The sequence below is a fragment of the Melospiza georgiana genome, chromosome 1, assembly GCF_028018845.1.
Source record: "Melospiza georgiana isolate bMelGeo1 chromosome 1, bMelGeo1.pri, whole genome shotgun sequence".
Lineage (NCBI taxonomy): Eukaryota > Metazoa > Chordata > Aves > Passeriformes > Passerellidae > Melospiza > Melospiza georgiana.
The window spans coordinates 33,224,903-33,238,588 of record NC_080430.1 but is presented as its reverse complement, the minus strand read 5'-3'; the positions used below and the strand labels follow the sequence as shown (position 1 = coordinate 33,238,588).

At 38.9% G+C, this 13,686-nt stretch overlaps 1 protein-coding gene across 4 annotated transcripts in view; it reads left to right on the top strand.

The window, feature by feature from the left end:
• The window catches only part of OSBPL3 (oxysterol binding protein like 3), an 86,546-nt gene extending 77,682 nt beyond the window's left edge, over positions 1-8,864 (top strand). For all 4 annotated transcript variants that reach the window (XM_058032165.1, XM_058032144.1, XM_058032154.1 and 1 more), the window contains 4 exons: positions 202-346; positions 1,012-1,138; positions 1,681-1,803; positions 3,361-8,864. In XM_058032165.1, the coding sequence (XP_057888148.1) occupies positions 202-346; positions 1,012-1,138; positions 1,681-1,803; positions 3,361-3,457 (492 nt within the window). In that variant the 3' untranslated portion in view covers positions 3,458-8,864. The remainder of the gene's footprint in view (positions 1-201; positions 347-1,011; positions 1,139-1,680; positions 1,804-3,360) is intronic.
• Positions 8,865-13,686: the final 4,822 nt, after the last annotated feature.

Below are 13,686 nucleotides of genomic sequence, written 5' to 3'. Positions count from 1 at the left end.
AACATCAGTATTTTAAAAAGCTAACACACTAATAGGTTTGTATTTTAATGGTACTAACAGCTGTTGTTTGCACTTGACATTGTAATGCACACCTAAATGAACAGTTCTCATTGCTCTACAGCCTGGTGCTGCTGGCATGGCAAAATGGGCTGCACCTGAGCTCTTATGCACCTTCTTTCTCCTTGTTCCTTTTCATTCTAGGCAAAGTATTGGAGTCCAAATGCACATGAGATTGAAGGCAGTGTCATGGATAAATCTGGGAAAGTTGTGCATCGACTCTTTGGGAAGTGGCATGAAAGTTTATACTGTGGGACAACTTCATCTTCAAACTGCATATGGAGAGCAAGTTAGTGATCAGAATTGCTCATGTACACAAACTGGGATCTTCAGTATAAGCTTACTGTTTTCATATCTTTATTATGCCCCAATTTCTTGTTATTTTTCTGTAGAATATTAGATTTTTGTCAAGCATTTAAAAGTTACATCAGAAGAATATATAATTTAAATAATATGAGAACTTAATCCCATGGCTGAATTTTCTCCATTCTCCCTCATTTTCATATTTGGGCATGAAGTGAGTATTGAGGACTCTAGCAGGAAGGGGAAAAAAAGGAACAAACTCCTACTGCTTGTGCAGAGAAGTGTTGTTTATTTCATGTGTTAAACACTGGAGGATAGCCCACAAAGCTCAATTCTGTAATGACAGTGATAGCTGAATTTCTCCCAAGCTTGTGGGGTTTTGTCTACTGTGTTTTGAAAAAACATTATGATAATAGCATGGCCTTCATCACAGTTGTGCTGTGATTCAGCTTAGAGAACAGAAATCTGTCTTGTTGTAGTGCAATTATCAAGGGGGATGTTCTCTTTTGTCACATTATTAAAAACCTCTTGTTCCCCCAGAATTGACACTGTGGATCAGGCATAAACAAATGACTGGAGGGAGCTTGAAATTTTCTTTCTCAGTGTAATAGCATTTAATTGGAATTCTGAATGTACTCTTTTCTTCTGTAGATCCAATGCCTAAAGATTATGAACAGTGGTATGGATTTACACAATTTGCACTGGAGTTAAATGAACTGGACCCACAAACTAGGTCATTACTCCCATCCACTGACACACGTTTTAGGCCAGACCAAAGGTAAGAAGCTTTAACTCTGAAATATTTTCCTTAAATAGTTCTTAATCTTCTGTACACTCACTTTACCCTGAACTCAGACTATTTTCTGTGGATAACTGCAGTGTGTTTCTATTTTTACATTAATGTGCATCTGAAACAGACATTGTAATCACTTATTGAGAAATGGTCTAGTTATTATGGAAGTGTATCCTAAAATTGCCTCTTGGATGCTTCTAGATAACTGTCTTTCCAAGGATGTTAAAACCTCAGTACTTTAGGTACTGGATGTTGAGCATACAGTATTTGAGTAACCTAAAACTGAGACACTTGAAACTCCTTTCTGCAGTGAAATTTTAGCTTTTGCAAATTTCCAAGTAGAAGAATCTAATTTAACTGTGACTCTGAGCTTCTTACAAGAGTCAATTTTCCTTAAGTGCTTTTTTTCATAGTGCAGTTGTCTGCAGAGGTAGCTGTTTACCTTTCAAACACTGTGAAATACCTGCTGGAAAGATTAGATTCTTCTGGGGGCAGGAGACCAATTGTTTATATCACTGCTGCTGCAGGTTTCTGGAAGAAGGGAATATTGAAGGAGCTGAAATGCAAAAGCAGAGGATCGAGCAGCTACAGCGAGAACGACGGAAGGTGCTAGAAGAAAACAATCTAGAGCATCAGCCTAGATTTTTCAGGTACTAGATAGCATAATAATTAGCATATACTATCATTTATTGAAATGCTTATTATAGATCTGATTCTGAATTTCCATGTGAGAGGCTCCAGTGTTTTCCAGGGCTCCCCCATATACTTTGGGTTTGTACTTTGGTAATGTAGAATACTCCTGACTTGGTTAAAACTCACAGTTATGTATTAGTTTTTTATTAGTGCATCCCTGAATATTTTATTTTTTTTTTTTGCCTTGATGGCAATTGGTCTACATTTGAATTTGCCTGAGTGAATGTAGCACCTTTGATTCTTTGAAGCAAACTGGAGTAGCTCGATTTAGCTCAATTACCTCTGCTGAATTCAGTGGGATTGCCTGGTGTGGAAGTGTGCAGAGTTTCGCTTCCAGGGCTATTTTTGAACATGCTTCCCCTATCTTATGGGGAGAGAATTATTGTTCTGAGGGCACTTTATCTCTTCCTATTGTAAATCAGTTAAACAGGAGACTTGAGGCATGAAAAGACAAAAAGGAATGCTGGTGAGGATGTGGTCTTTTGCCCCCTAGTTTCTCTGTCCCCCTGCAGTGAAAGAGTTGGAGGCAAGATAAATGTTGTATGGGCCTATTAGCAGATTTAGGATCCTATTTTTTCTGGATATATCTATACTGTACTTCTGAGGAACACTGGAATTGTTTAAATAGGTGCAAAAGGGAATGGCTTACACTACTACATCTGACAAGCTGGTGAGATAACTCATCACATGCCAATCCCATCTGCTAACGGGAAGCAGGATAAAGGCAAAGTCTAATATTTGATGGTGTTCACAGGGGTCTCAGGTTGAGGGAAGAGACAAGGATTTGACTCCATGTTTCAGAAGACTTTATTCATTTATTTTATGATATATATCACATTAAAACTATACTAAAAGAATAGAAGAAAGGATTTCTTCAGAAGGCTAGCTAAGAATAGAATAAGAAGGAATGATAACAAAGGTTTGTGGCTTGGGCTCTCTGTCTGAGCCAGCTGGGCTGTGATTGGCTATTAATTATAAACAAACAACATGGGCCAGTCACAGATCCACCTGTTGCATTCCACAGCAGCAGATAATCAATGTTTACATTTTGTTCCTGAGGCCTCTCAGCTTCTCAGAAGGAAAAATCCTAAAGAAAGGATTTTTCATAAAAGATGTCTGCGACACGAATACTTTGTGATTGTATATTCACAATGAGAATTGTGAATAAGAATGAGGATTTGAATCCTTACAATAAGGATTTGAAAGCTGAGATTTATCCTGTAGATTTAAATGGTGGAATAAAGAATTTAATTATTATACAGCAAAAGTATTAGAGCAGATAGGAGTTAATGCATTTGTCTCTTTAATAGTGATGTTCTCTGGTGAACATGAGATTGAGATGCCTCTCCTTGGCCCACTGCAGACACACCAAGCTGTACTGCCTTGTTTGCAGGCTGCAATGAGCTGCACTGCTCCTGGTTTGTGGGCTGGATTTGGTATCTGTGCATGGTGCTACACTGCATTACACAGCATATAGATGGAAAATATTTAAAAATTTGTTTAATCTTTCATAGGAAATCCAGCGATGACTCCTGGGTGAGCAATGGAACCTACATGGACCTTAGGAAAGAACCTGGTTTTTCCAAACTGGACAATCCTGTCCTCTGGTGAAAGAGGAGCTAAGTGAAGACATTCTGTGCTGTATTCTTGAATCTGATTTAAAAGACATATATATAAAATATAACTATATATCTATATATACACACACATACAGAATGTGTGTGGTGTGTGCATATGTGCAAATCTCCAGAATCATGCTTAATTTAGAATCTGATAATTCATTTGTTTCCTTTACTCAACTATTACAGTGATTGTTTGAATGTATAAATATCCTAACTTCCTTTTATAAAATATTTAATAAATAGTACTGAATGTTAACAGATGCAAAAGAGAGGAGCTTTTACACTACTTTTTCAATGTGTAATAATGTCAGTTCTGAGTTAAATTATGCCTTACTGAATTGCATTGGAGACAGTAGCATCAGCATCTCCTAGCTGTGCTGAGGAAGAGTGCAAGCCTTAGTAACTCAAATTGTAGGTAGGCTTCCACAGTGCAATGAGTAGTTCAGCTGTCTCTGGGCTGGTATAAATTGCTGAAACAGATTATCAGCTGGTGCTGGAATCTGACTGTGATCTTTTGCTGTCTGCAGGAAAGATTTAAGTAAGCTTTTGTTTCTATTAACTTTCTTCTGAGCTTTATGGAAGAGGTAGTTCTGAGCTTACATCGGTGGTTCTACTGCCTTATACATAAACTGTACCCGGTTAAATGTAGTGCTAGAAAGTCAGGAATCGCCAAAATTTTCCACTGGGAAAAATTTTCACTTCAAATTTATAGCCCCCAACAGGGCAAAAAGAGGAGATCATTTGTATATACTGCTTGAGCACTGACTAGATGAAGAAGCTCTCTCTTTTTCCAGTAAGTGAAATCTTATACAGAGCACGAAATCCTGTGCTTCCATAGCTTCATTTGTTTTTATTCACTTAAAAATTGCAACAGTAAGACTTTTTAAAAAGTAAGCAAACTGATTATTTTAAGCTAGAAATTTTTTCCTAGTATTTTGATATTTTCTACCTCTTAAGAAATAACGTATTTAAAATCTTATATTTAAAAAATTACCATCTGCCTTATGGAGAAGTGTATGGAGTCTTTGATCTTCCTCTGTTTGTTTGTTAAGTTCAGATAGATATTTAAACGTCTTGCACTAAATCAATTGCATCCCTTTCCTGTAATTTTATACATATGGTTCAATTTGTGAAGCTACTAAACCATAGGTCAGAAATTTAACAGGAAGCAAATGTAGCAGAAGCCTCACTTTTGAATGAAGATTATAGAGATGGGTAGTATTGTTGGTTTTTTTTCATCAAATCACAATGCCACAGTCATTAACAGACTAATTTAAAAGATAGATCATAAGATAAAAGATCAGTCACACATATCTGCAACCCAAGCCTGATCCATGGTTCTTCAAATCTGCTCCGTGTGTCTGCAACTCTCTGGCAGCAATGCAGTTTTCTATGTGATAGACCTGCATTCTGTCATCACACCCTTTTCTTTTCTTTACATGCCACTGTAAAGACACAAAACAAACCCAAATGCTGGGTTTGTTAAATTGGCTTATGGCTGGAACAACTGGATATGGTATGGATAAAGTAGACTCCTAGGAGGACAGACTAATAGCTTAGAAAAGCTTGCACTTTACTGCAATTGTGCTGCATTGTTCTAGAGAAAATCTATTAAAAATGGATCTTTGTATTATATGTACCATGAAGGAAATACTATGAAGGCTTTAAATTTTAAACAAAATCTGTGGTTTCAGATTAGATGTGTATTTGTACTTTGGTTTCTATTACCTTGAAGCCTCATTGTCTCAGAGGCAGATGAATGCTTTTTCACCATTTTTCATTTTGCCCAGGATCTGCCTCACCATCATTTCCATAATTTATTACCAAAGAAGTTAGCATGATTATATCTAATTAATATGTCTTCGAAAAACTTGACTACCATGCCAGCAGCTTTAAACAAGGCAAGGTTCACACTTATATGAAGACAAAATCTGGGCTTTGATTCCAAAGGAAGTCTCAAACTTTGGGGGCTGTTCGGCTTTTCAAGAAAAATGAGGTTCTCTTCATGCCTTGTTCCCTTCCTGTCTTTTATCCTTGTATTAACTGTCAAAACCTGGCACAGAAATGAGTTGATAATTGCAATTATCCTTGCTGTTGGTAATTACAATTTATACTAAAATTAAGGTTCATTTAAAAACAAAAGAGGGTAGAGGAAATAAAAGCTTTTAAGAAAAGGAGCAAAATTTGTGGAGGCTGCATTAAGCTTGCTCATTGTCATATTTGGCAGCTACTGTGATACTGCCTGATCTGATTGCTGAGTTTGTGTGTTCTGTGTGTGCAGGGGATTCCCCCACGCAGGTATGAAACAAAACAAGTCGCATATGGGGTATTTTGAGTCAGGATTTTTGAGAAATCAGACTGGCAGTGCCAAGTCTGATTTCTCTAACACTCCAAACTCTCTGAAATACAGACATGGGATGAATGACAAGAAGCATTGGGCTGAGCAGTGCCTTATATAAAAATTTCTTCATCAAAATTTCTGTACCAAGAAAGTAAACTCCAGAGTTTTAGCACTGTCTCTGTAAAAATGCCTGAGAATAATCCAGGGTGTTTCTTAAATGCATGAAGCAAAATCGTTGAACAAGTAATTGCTCCTTTTGTAAATCTCTAGTACACACCTCCAAATACAATGTAACCAGTTGTGAATGATCCTCTGACCCCACATTTCCAACTGCAGTATAGTTTTCCCTGCTTACTTTTGTATGAAACAATTGGGTTTAGTTGTTAAACTTCTGTTATCTGTATATTAAGAAGTGGAAGAAATTTGTCTTGATGTTAGTTCTGTGTATTTCTGCATGTAAATATATTCAACATTCACAAAGTTAATATATTCTATAAAGTTATTCTTGGTAAAATCTGAAATTTTGGTAATTTTCTTCCCCAAAACTTCAGCTGTGTTAATGGGTACAAAATTTATATTAGCTTTCTGCAGTATAACGAAGACAACTGTTATTCTTAATAACTGACACTGAGGGACTTTTTACCCACTATTTATACCCTGAATGGTAAAAAAAAAAAAAAGAATGCATTAGGCAACTTAACTGCTTCCTTTCATACACAGCTGTGATCCCCAAGGTGTGTGGCTCTATGGACCCGTCTTAATATTTCCTGATGACCCTTGCCTGCTGTTGTAGCTGTCTTATTTCATGACTTTATAAACACTGCTTAATATGAATTTGGAGGCCAGTTTGAGAAGCACTCATGCAGCTCTGTCTTTCTGTGTGTGTCTCTTCATAAAGTAAAACCCTCACTATAAACTTCCATCAAGGTGATGGAGCAGCTCAGGCCTTTGGGTGTTGAGCCCCTGTGTCATTATTCAAGTTGTAAAGCATAGAAAGAAAAAAAAATCCAGGGAAATATTTTACATAGGAACAGAAACCCACAGCTCTGCTTTCAGATTTGCAGTCTTGATGCTTAGTTTCTGATTTTGTGTAAATTTGGGATTACAAAACAGCATCACTTGTTCAGGAGGCAACTGTGGGTAGTGTAAAGTGCCCTTTAGACCAAGTGGAGCTAGAATGCACCATTAATGACTGCATTCCTTTCTGGATCTCTGTTCTCTGAGATATCCTTGATGTGGTAGATTGCCAGCACTGAACTACTTCTTTTAGACACTTTTTGAAATACAGATCCAGCAGTCTGTACTTAGATCCTTTATGCAGAGCTTGGAAAGTTAGATGCCTGGAAGGAATGCAAAAACCAGCCCAAATTTTGATACGGAAACATCGTGGAGATCTGTTCTTACACCAACCAGTTTTCTTTGAAGGACTGGAAACAGGATTGCTGCTTTCTTTTAAAATCTGGCCTCTGAAGGACATAATAGTTGCAAACACATTCACCTGTACTGCCTGGCAGCTTAGTGTTGAGTCCAGATCATGGTACAGAAAGAACACCAACTCACGGGACCGGAAATTAGGGCCCAACCAGGGGCAGGTGGTTTCACATTGCACAATGGTCCAGTGCTGGTCTCAAAACAAACAACCCCCCCAAAAAACCCAACCTAACAAAGACTTCACACCTTTCCATGCCCCCCACTTTCCCTCAGCTGTTTACAGTCCTGCTCGGGTTTTCTTTGTGGTCCCTTATTCAGTGTCCTATTTTTCTCTTTATTAAAATAACCTGATGAATAGGAAAACAGTCCATAGCAACAAATGATAGGTCATACCTAGAGGCTGTAGTTAATTTTTTTCCCCATAAATTCCTTCTGTATCTTTTCTTTGACTGTGAATAAGACTTTCTTACCGGTCAAACCTGGTAAGGGTAGTGTGCTATGGAAATACGCATCTATACCTGCTCAACAGATCCTAATTACAAATGTCCTTGCATCTGCTTTTGTATAATCTCTTGTGTTGTCTCTCCAAATGACCAGCTTGACAGAGCAGGAAACTTTCAGCAGATCCTGCTTTGTTCAGTATGGCTTCTTTTTTGTGTACAACTCATGCAGAGGGGGCAAGCTGAAGAGGAGTGCAAAACTTGGCCCATGGTGCATTTTAATAGCGAGAAGGATGACATCCAACTCGTCCACATATCTGAATACATCTTGCAAGGGCTAGAAGAATGAGATGGTGCTATTGAAATGAGTGACATTAAAATTACAGGGTTTTTTTGGTTGAGTGTGTTTTCATTCCTGAATTATTCCTACAATAAATAAAATTCACAGTGTTCAATAACTCATCCTTTCTATTTTCTAGCTACTGGTGGGTGCAACTTACTCCAGCAGCTGTGGGCTTATAAGAAACTGCAGATTATCTGGCTTACCTTTTGAAACTTAGTACATGCTGGAACCTACCACCAAATGTATTACTGTACTGCTCAGTTCTTAGCTACTGCTCTTGCTGCAGCTTTTTGAAAGCAATAAGAGAAATTTTCCGCGTAAGTAGTTGCCATATGTTCAAGAATAATTTTAAATGGTTCATTTTTTTAAAATATAAATTGTGGATTTGGTGTTTTAATGTGTAAAACAAAACTGAATTAAAGCTTATGAAAATGTTTGGGATGCTGATCCACAAGAGGTGATGATGTCCATCAGCTCCACACATTGGAGATGACTGGCATCCCTGAGAATCTGATCTTTGTGTTAACAGTATTTTCCTAGTTCCAGTATTGGAAAACCATCTCACATGTATGAGGTATTACATAAACAAAGCTGCTAAATGCTGAATTTGTTGTTTGTCTTGATAGGGCATTAGTGATTTCAGAATGAGGAAAGGTATCTTATGTATTAGAATTATTGCTGACTTTCAGATATTTAAGAAGTCTCTCTGTAGTCAGGACCATCCCTGTTTTCTGCTTCACTCCAAATATTTGTAATAACATTGGAGTACCTTGATGCACAACTTGATTTATTATTTTTGTCTCTGTAAGCAATTTAGTTGGATGTTAATAAATCATATTTGCAAAAGGTCATAGAGCACCCTGACTTTTTCCCAGGGGTTGTAAGCATCTTTCTTCAAAGTTTGTTAGTGGCAGCTGAAACAAATCTCACTGCTGTAGTGATCTGTGCTTTTTACACTTTGCAAAATGGCAAGTAGGAAAGAGCTTCCATCTGCTAGAACCCTTATTTATCACTCTAACAATATGTCTAGAAGTTGTGCAGTGTTCCAGTTGTACTGCTCTGCACAGCTCTGCTGCACAGCCAATGTGCCAGACACTGGGACAGGAAAGGGGGTAAGCTGATGGAATCCATTTACAGCTGGAAGTTTATTCTTAAAAGCAGTTTTTAGCATACAGATGTCCAGCAAAATATTATGCTTTATTATGAGTGCAGAAACCACAAACTAAATGTTTTCCATAAAACAACTTTTTAAAAACAAGGAAACATGGTATTTACTGGGTAAAATAAATAACTGGAAAGAAAGGATAGAAATGTGGTAGTTTTCCCCTTAGAGATGGTGATTCAGGACAGCTCTGCCAATCAGACCTCAGTGATGTCTCACAGTCCCACCATAGTGTATAAAATGCAATATGGATGGACTAGGATGAGAGTACAGTGAGTGTAACTCCTGACCAACATGAAATTCCTGACTGCAGTTCTGCAGCACTTTGCAGCTTCAGTGTCTGCAAAGATTTGGTGGGAGGGAGCATGGAGCATTCAGAAAGAGCTGGGAAAACTGGATCTATGGATTTGTTACCATGCCAAATATCCTCAACTGTGGTACATGGCAGAATCAGGATAGAGGCCAAAAGCAAAACAGTCTTTACAGTGGGCCAGAATCAGCTCCTGGATTTTTGAAATCCAGCCATTTTGGTTCTATTGGGTTAAGAACTTTGGAACTTTCTCATCATGTCAGGGGGAATTACTTCATTACTTCATTGCTTCATTGCTGATTTATTTCGTAGAGATCTGATACTGTTTAATTGGTATCTAAAATAACTAGCATTTAGTTCAAGTTGCTGGGAAAGTTCTGGTTTATAGAAGCAGTAGTATTTTTTTCATTATAAAAGGGAGAGGAAAATTGCAAGGGATGCTCATTATTGGTGCCCTACTCATGAGCACCCAGGGCAGCAGGAATTCCTCTTGCAGAGTGAATTTCTCATGACTGCCCCAAAAGTTAATACCACACCAAGTACCCACAGTGTGGTCAGTGCTCCCCAGACAAAACAGGCTGTTCTCCTCTACAGAAGTGCAAGATAAACTTGGCGAGTGTAGAACTTGCATCCAATTTGTGTTTAAGAGCAGCTGTCTTTTCATTTACAGTAATCTCTATTTTAAAGTCATTTTGCTTACTGCAAAATGATTCAGACCTTCATAGGGTGAGGAAAAACAGTGACAGCTGAGCAAAGCTTGCTCTACATAGTAACCAACACATCTTGGCTTTTTGTTGTTGTTTTTTTATGGTCTATAAATTCTATATTATATATAGAATATATAATTATATGTTACTTATATTGCTTTCATGTTGCAAATGTTGCTGTCTGTGCTTGGTTTATTGATTATTAATTTAGACCTCTCTGTTTTATGCATAAGAATTTGTGGAGTTACTGTTTTTAAATGGGGTTAAAAGCTGACCAGAATCGAAATTCTGATGTATACTTAGGAATTTGTATCTTTGCTTACTCTGTACCAAGGGAAATATTTGAAATTACTTTGTGCAAACTCTCATTTGAGGTAAATCAACATTGCTCTACTGAGCTGAATGTAGCTGAGGCTTGAGTTAACTGAGAATTTGTCTCTGTGGGCTCACTGATGTAAGTTTTTACAGGCTCTTGAACCAGTAATGAATTCCTGGAACACAAGATGTTGTGTATTAACATCCGCTGTTTCTGACTGTAATTTCAGACTCCAGGAATTATTGTCTTCCTCTAAATATTAGGGTACTACTTATCCTTGAGGATTTTATGTGCTGATGTTTCACATGCTATTCTAGTAAAACCAGCTGTTAAAATTCAAAAGTACTTATTTTTTGCTTGCTTAACATTTTAAAACTTCTTGATAAAAATTGTTTTCCAAAATTACAAATTCCTTACTTTTCAGCTTGTCTCAAAAAAAAAAAGAAATAAAGGCTGCAGTAAGGCAACTTTGAATTACTGCTGTACATGCCTTGAAAAATCCTCTCCTCCTTTGGTTTTTATGAGGATGTGTCTGCAATGCCTAGATTGCTGCCTAAGGCAAGGAAGATTATGTAGATTTATCAATAGATGAGAACCTGTCTAATAGCTGAAAGAGATTTACAGTTTTGTTTACTGCAAGGTTTGTTATAATTTTGGCAATTGACAGAGTGAAGATGGAGTGAAGTCAAGAGGTCATCCTACTTGTATTCATTGTTTGCTACTTGCACTTCGGTCAATGAAGCAAACCCTGTAAAGGCAACACGAGCTACATAGGTTTTTTGGATGGAAAAATCAATTTTTCTTACAAGGTTTAAAAATAGTGCACCAAATTATGAAGTTCTTTGGTGGGGAAAATCTTTTACTAAGGACTTTGCCAAAGAGAGGCACTGCAAATAGGTCAGTTAGGGCAAGCATGACTTTTTCTGAGTTTTCTAGTTACTAAAGAATGGTGAGCCTAGCCCTCCCTTAACATGTCTTCTTTCATTCTGGAGACAGACTAAAGCTTCAGTTAAAGGTGATGCAGGGTAGAGTACTCCAGGATATTATATTCTCATCAGCTGTGAATATCAGGAACTGAAAAAGAGCATAAAAAGAGCATGTGCCACATCACAGGGAAAATAAAAAAGCCCTAGCAGGAGCTCCATTGTACTTTATGTAGGTGCAAAGCTTCCTAAAGCTGATGCTCGTGTGAATGCTTTGGTGTTGATAACAACATGAATTGGTTGTTTGACATGGTGGGAGAAAGGAATGAGAGGAAAGAGTAAATGTTGAAATATGATTCTCGGTATTGAAGTGTGCAGTCATGAGGTCCTAGGAAAAAGGAGTAACTGCAGTTCATGCTTTCCCAGTACCAGCTGCTCATTGTTTCCTTTCCTGACAATGCTCCCTCTCAGGATAAGCTGGTCTTCCTTCTCTTTTGGAAACTGTATTGCTCACACTGTGGTACGTCAGCATTGGCAAGGCTGGACAGTAACTGTGGAAGAACCAAATAAGCCCCATCTCAAGCTGACAGCAACTGGTTCTGCAGGAGAAGCACAATCCCATCTCCCAGCTGCAAAGAGCTGTCTCTGGCAATAAGAAAGCCACCCACCCCAGGGTACTTGCATCATCTGTTACAGATGCCATTCACCCAAATCACTGCACCATCCAGATAAACAAGGGCAGTACAAGCAGCAAGGACACCAGTTTTAGTCCTGTGATGAAGCAAATAAACTACATTTTTAACTGTCAGAGAAGAGGCCAGCACTTCATTTCATACATGAGGTTCTCTTCCAGCACAGTGAAGACCTGGTCTGCATGTGGAACTGCAATGTAACAAATAGTGTCAACAACCTGGAGTTGTGTGACTCTGTCCTGGGCCACCATCAGTATAAATCTGCAGGACAATGACTGCTCTTTAGTTCCCACTCTGTTCAGAAGGGCAGCTGCAGCCTTTTCACAGAATCAGTCAGGTTGGAAGGGACCACATTTGATCATCTGGTCCAACCTCCCTGCTCCAGCAGTGTCATCCTAGAGCACGTGGCACAAGATTGCACTCAGACAGTTCTTGAGTGTCTGCAGCAAGAGACACTCCACATCCCCTCTGGGCAGCTTGTTCCAGTGTGGGGTCACTCACACAGTAAAGAAGTTCTTCCTCATGTTCAGGTGGAATTTCCTGTGCAGCAGTTTCTGCCCATCACCTCTTGTCCTATTGCTCAGCACCCCTGAGAACAGCCTGGCTCCATCCTCTCTGCTCCCTCCCTTCAGACACTGACAGACATTGGTGAGGCATCAGACTACATCAGTCGTCTCTTCCAGAGGCTGAAGAGGCCCAGCTCCCACAGATTTCCTTGAAACAGAGATGCTCCAGTCCCTTAATGATCTTTGCTGGACCTGCTCCAGGAGCTCCATGTCTCTCTTCTGCTGAGAAGCCCAGATTGGGACACACTGCTTTTATATCTACCAATCTGTTTTGACCCAAAGCACCCTCTTTATGGTACCTGCTGTCCTTTAGGGCAACACTGTTGCATAATATATAAAGAGCTCCCATGGAATTACCAGCCCACACACTTTTTAGCTGCTTGCCAGCCCTTGCTCCTTGTTTCAAAAATAAATGTGTTCCTTTTTCATCCTGTTCTCTTTTATGCAGAAAACCCAGGTATGTTCTTACCCACTGTTCTTACCACTGCCTGTAGGACATTGAAAAAACAAACACTTCACGTGCTGAAATTAGGGGGAGCAATAGCAAGCTGAAAAATGAAGTGACTAAGAAGAGATATGAGGCCTTCTTCTTGGTACCCAATGGGGCTGTCACCCCAGTGGGAAATGGGATAGGATTTTAACTTCTGTCCTCCTCTGAGTGTGTGTTTCTAGAGCAGAAGATGCAGACAGCTCCTGGCAGCTCCTGCTGCAGAGCACCTGGGAAGCTGCAGGAGTCCCGACTCACTTGCAGGAGCAAAGCAGCCTCACCACTCCTCAGGACCCTCTGTAGCCACTGACTTCTTTGCTGTTTCTGGTCTTCTCCTCAATCTATCTGCCACTTTTATAGGCCATGGCTTGCTTCAAAGACTGATAAACAAAATCCTCAATTTCTATCCTTGTGGGCACTTAAAACTACTTTTTAATTTTTTTTTTCTTTTTTGTTCTGGAGAAACTCCTTTCACATTGTCCTGGAACAGGAATTTCTGC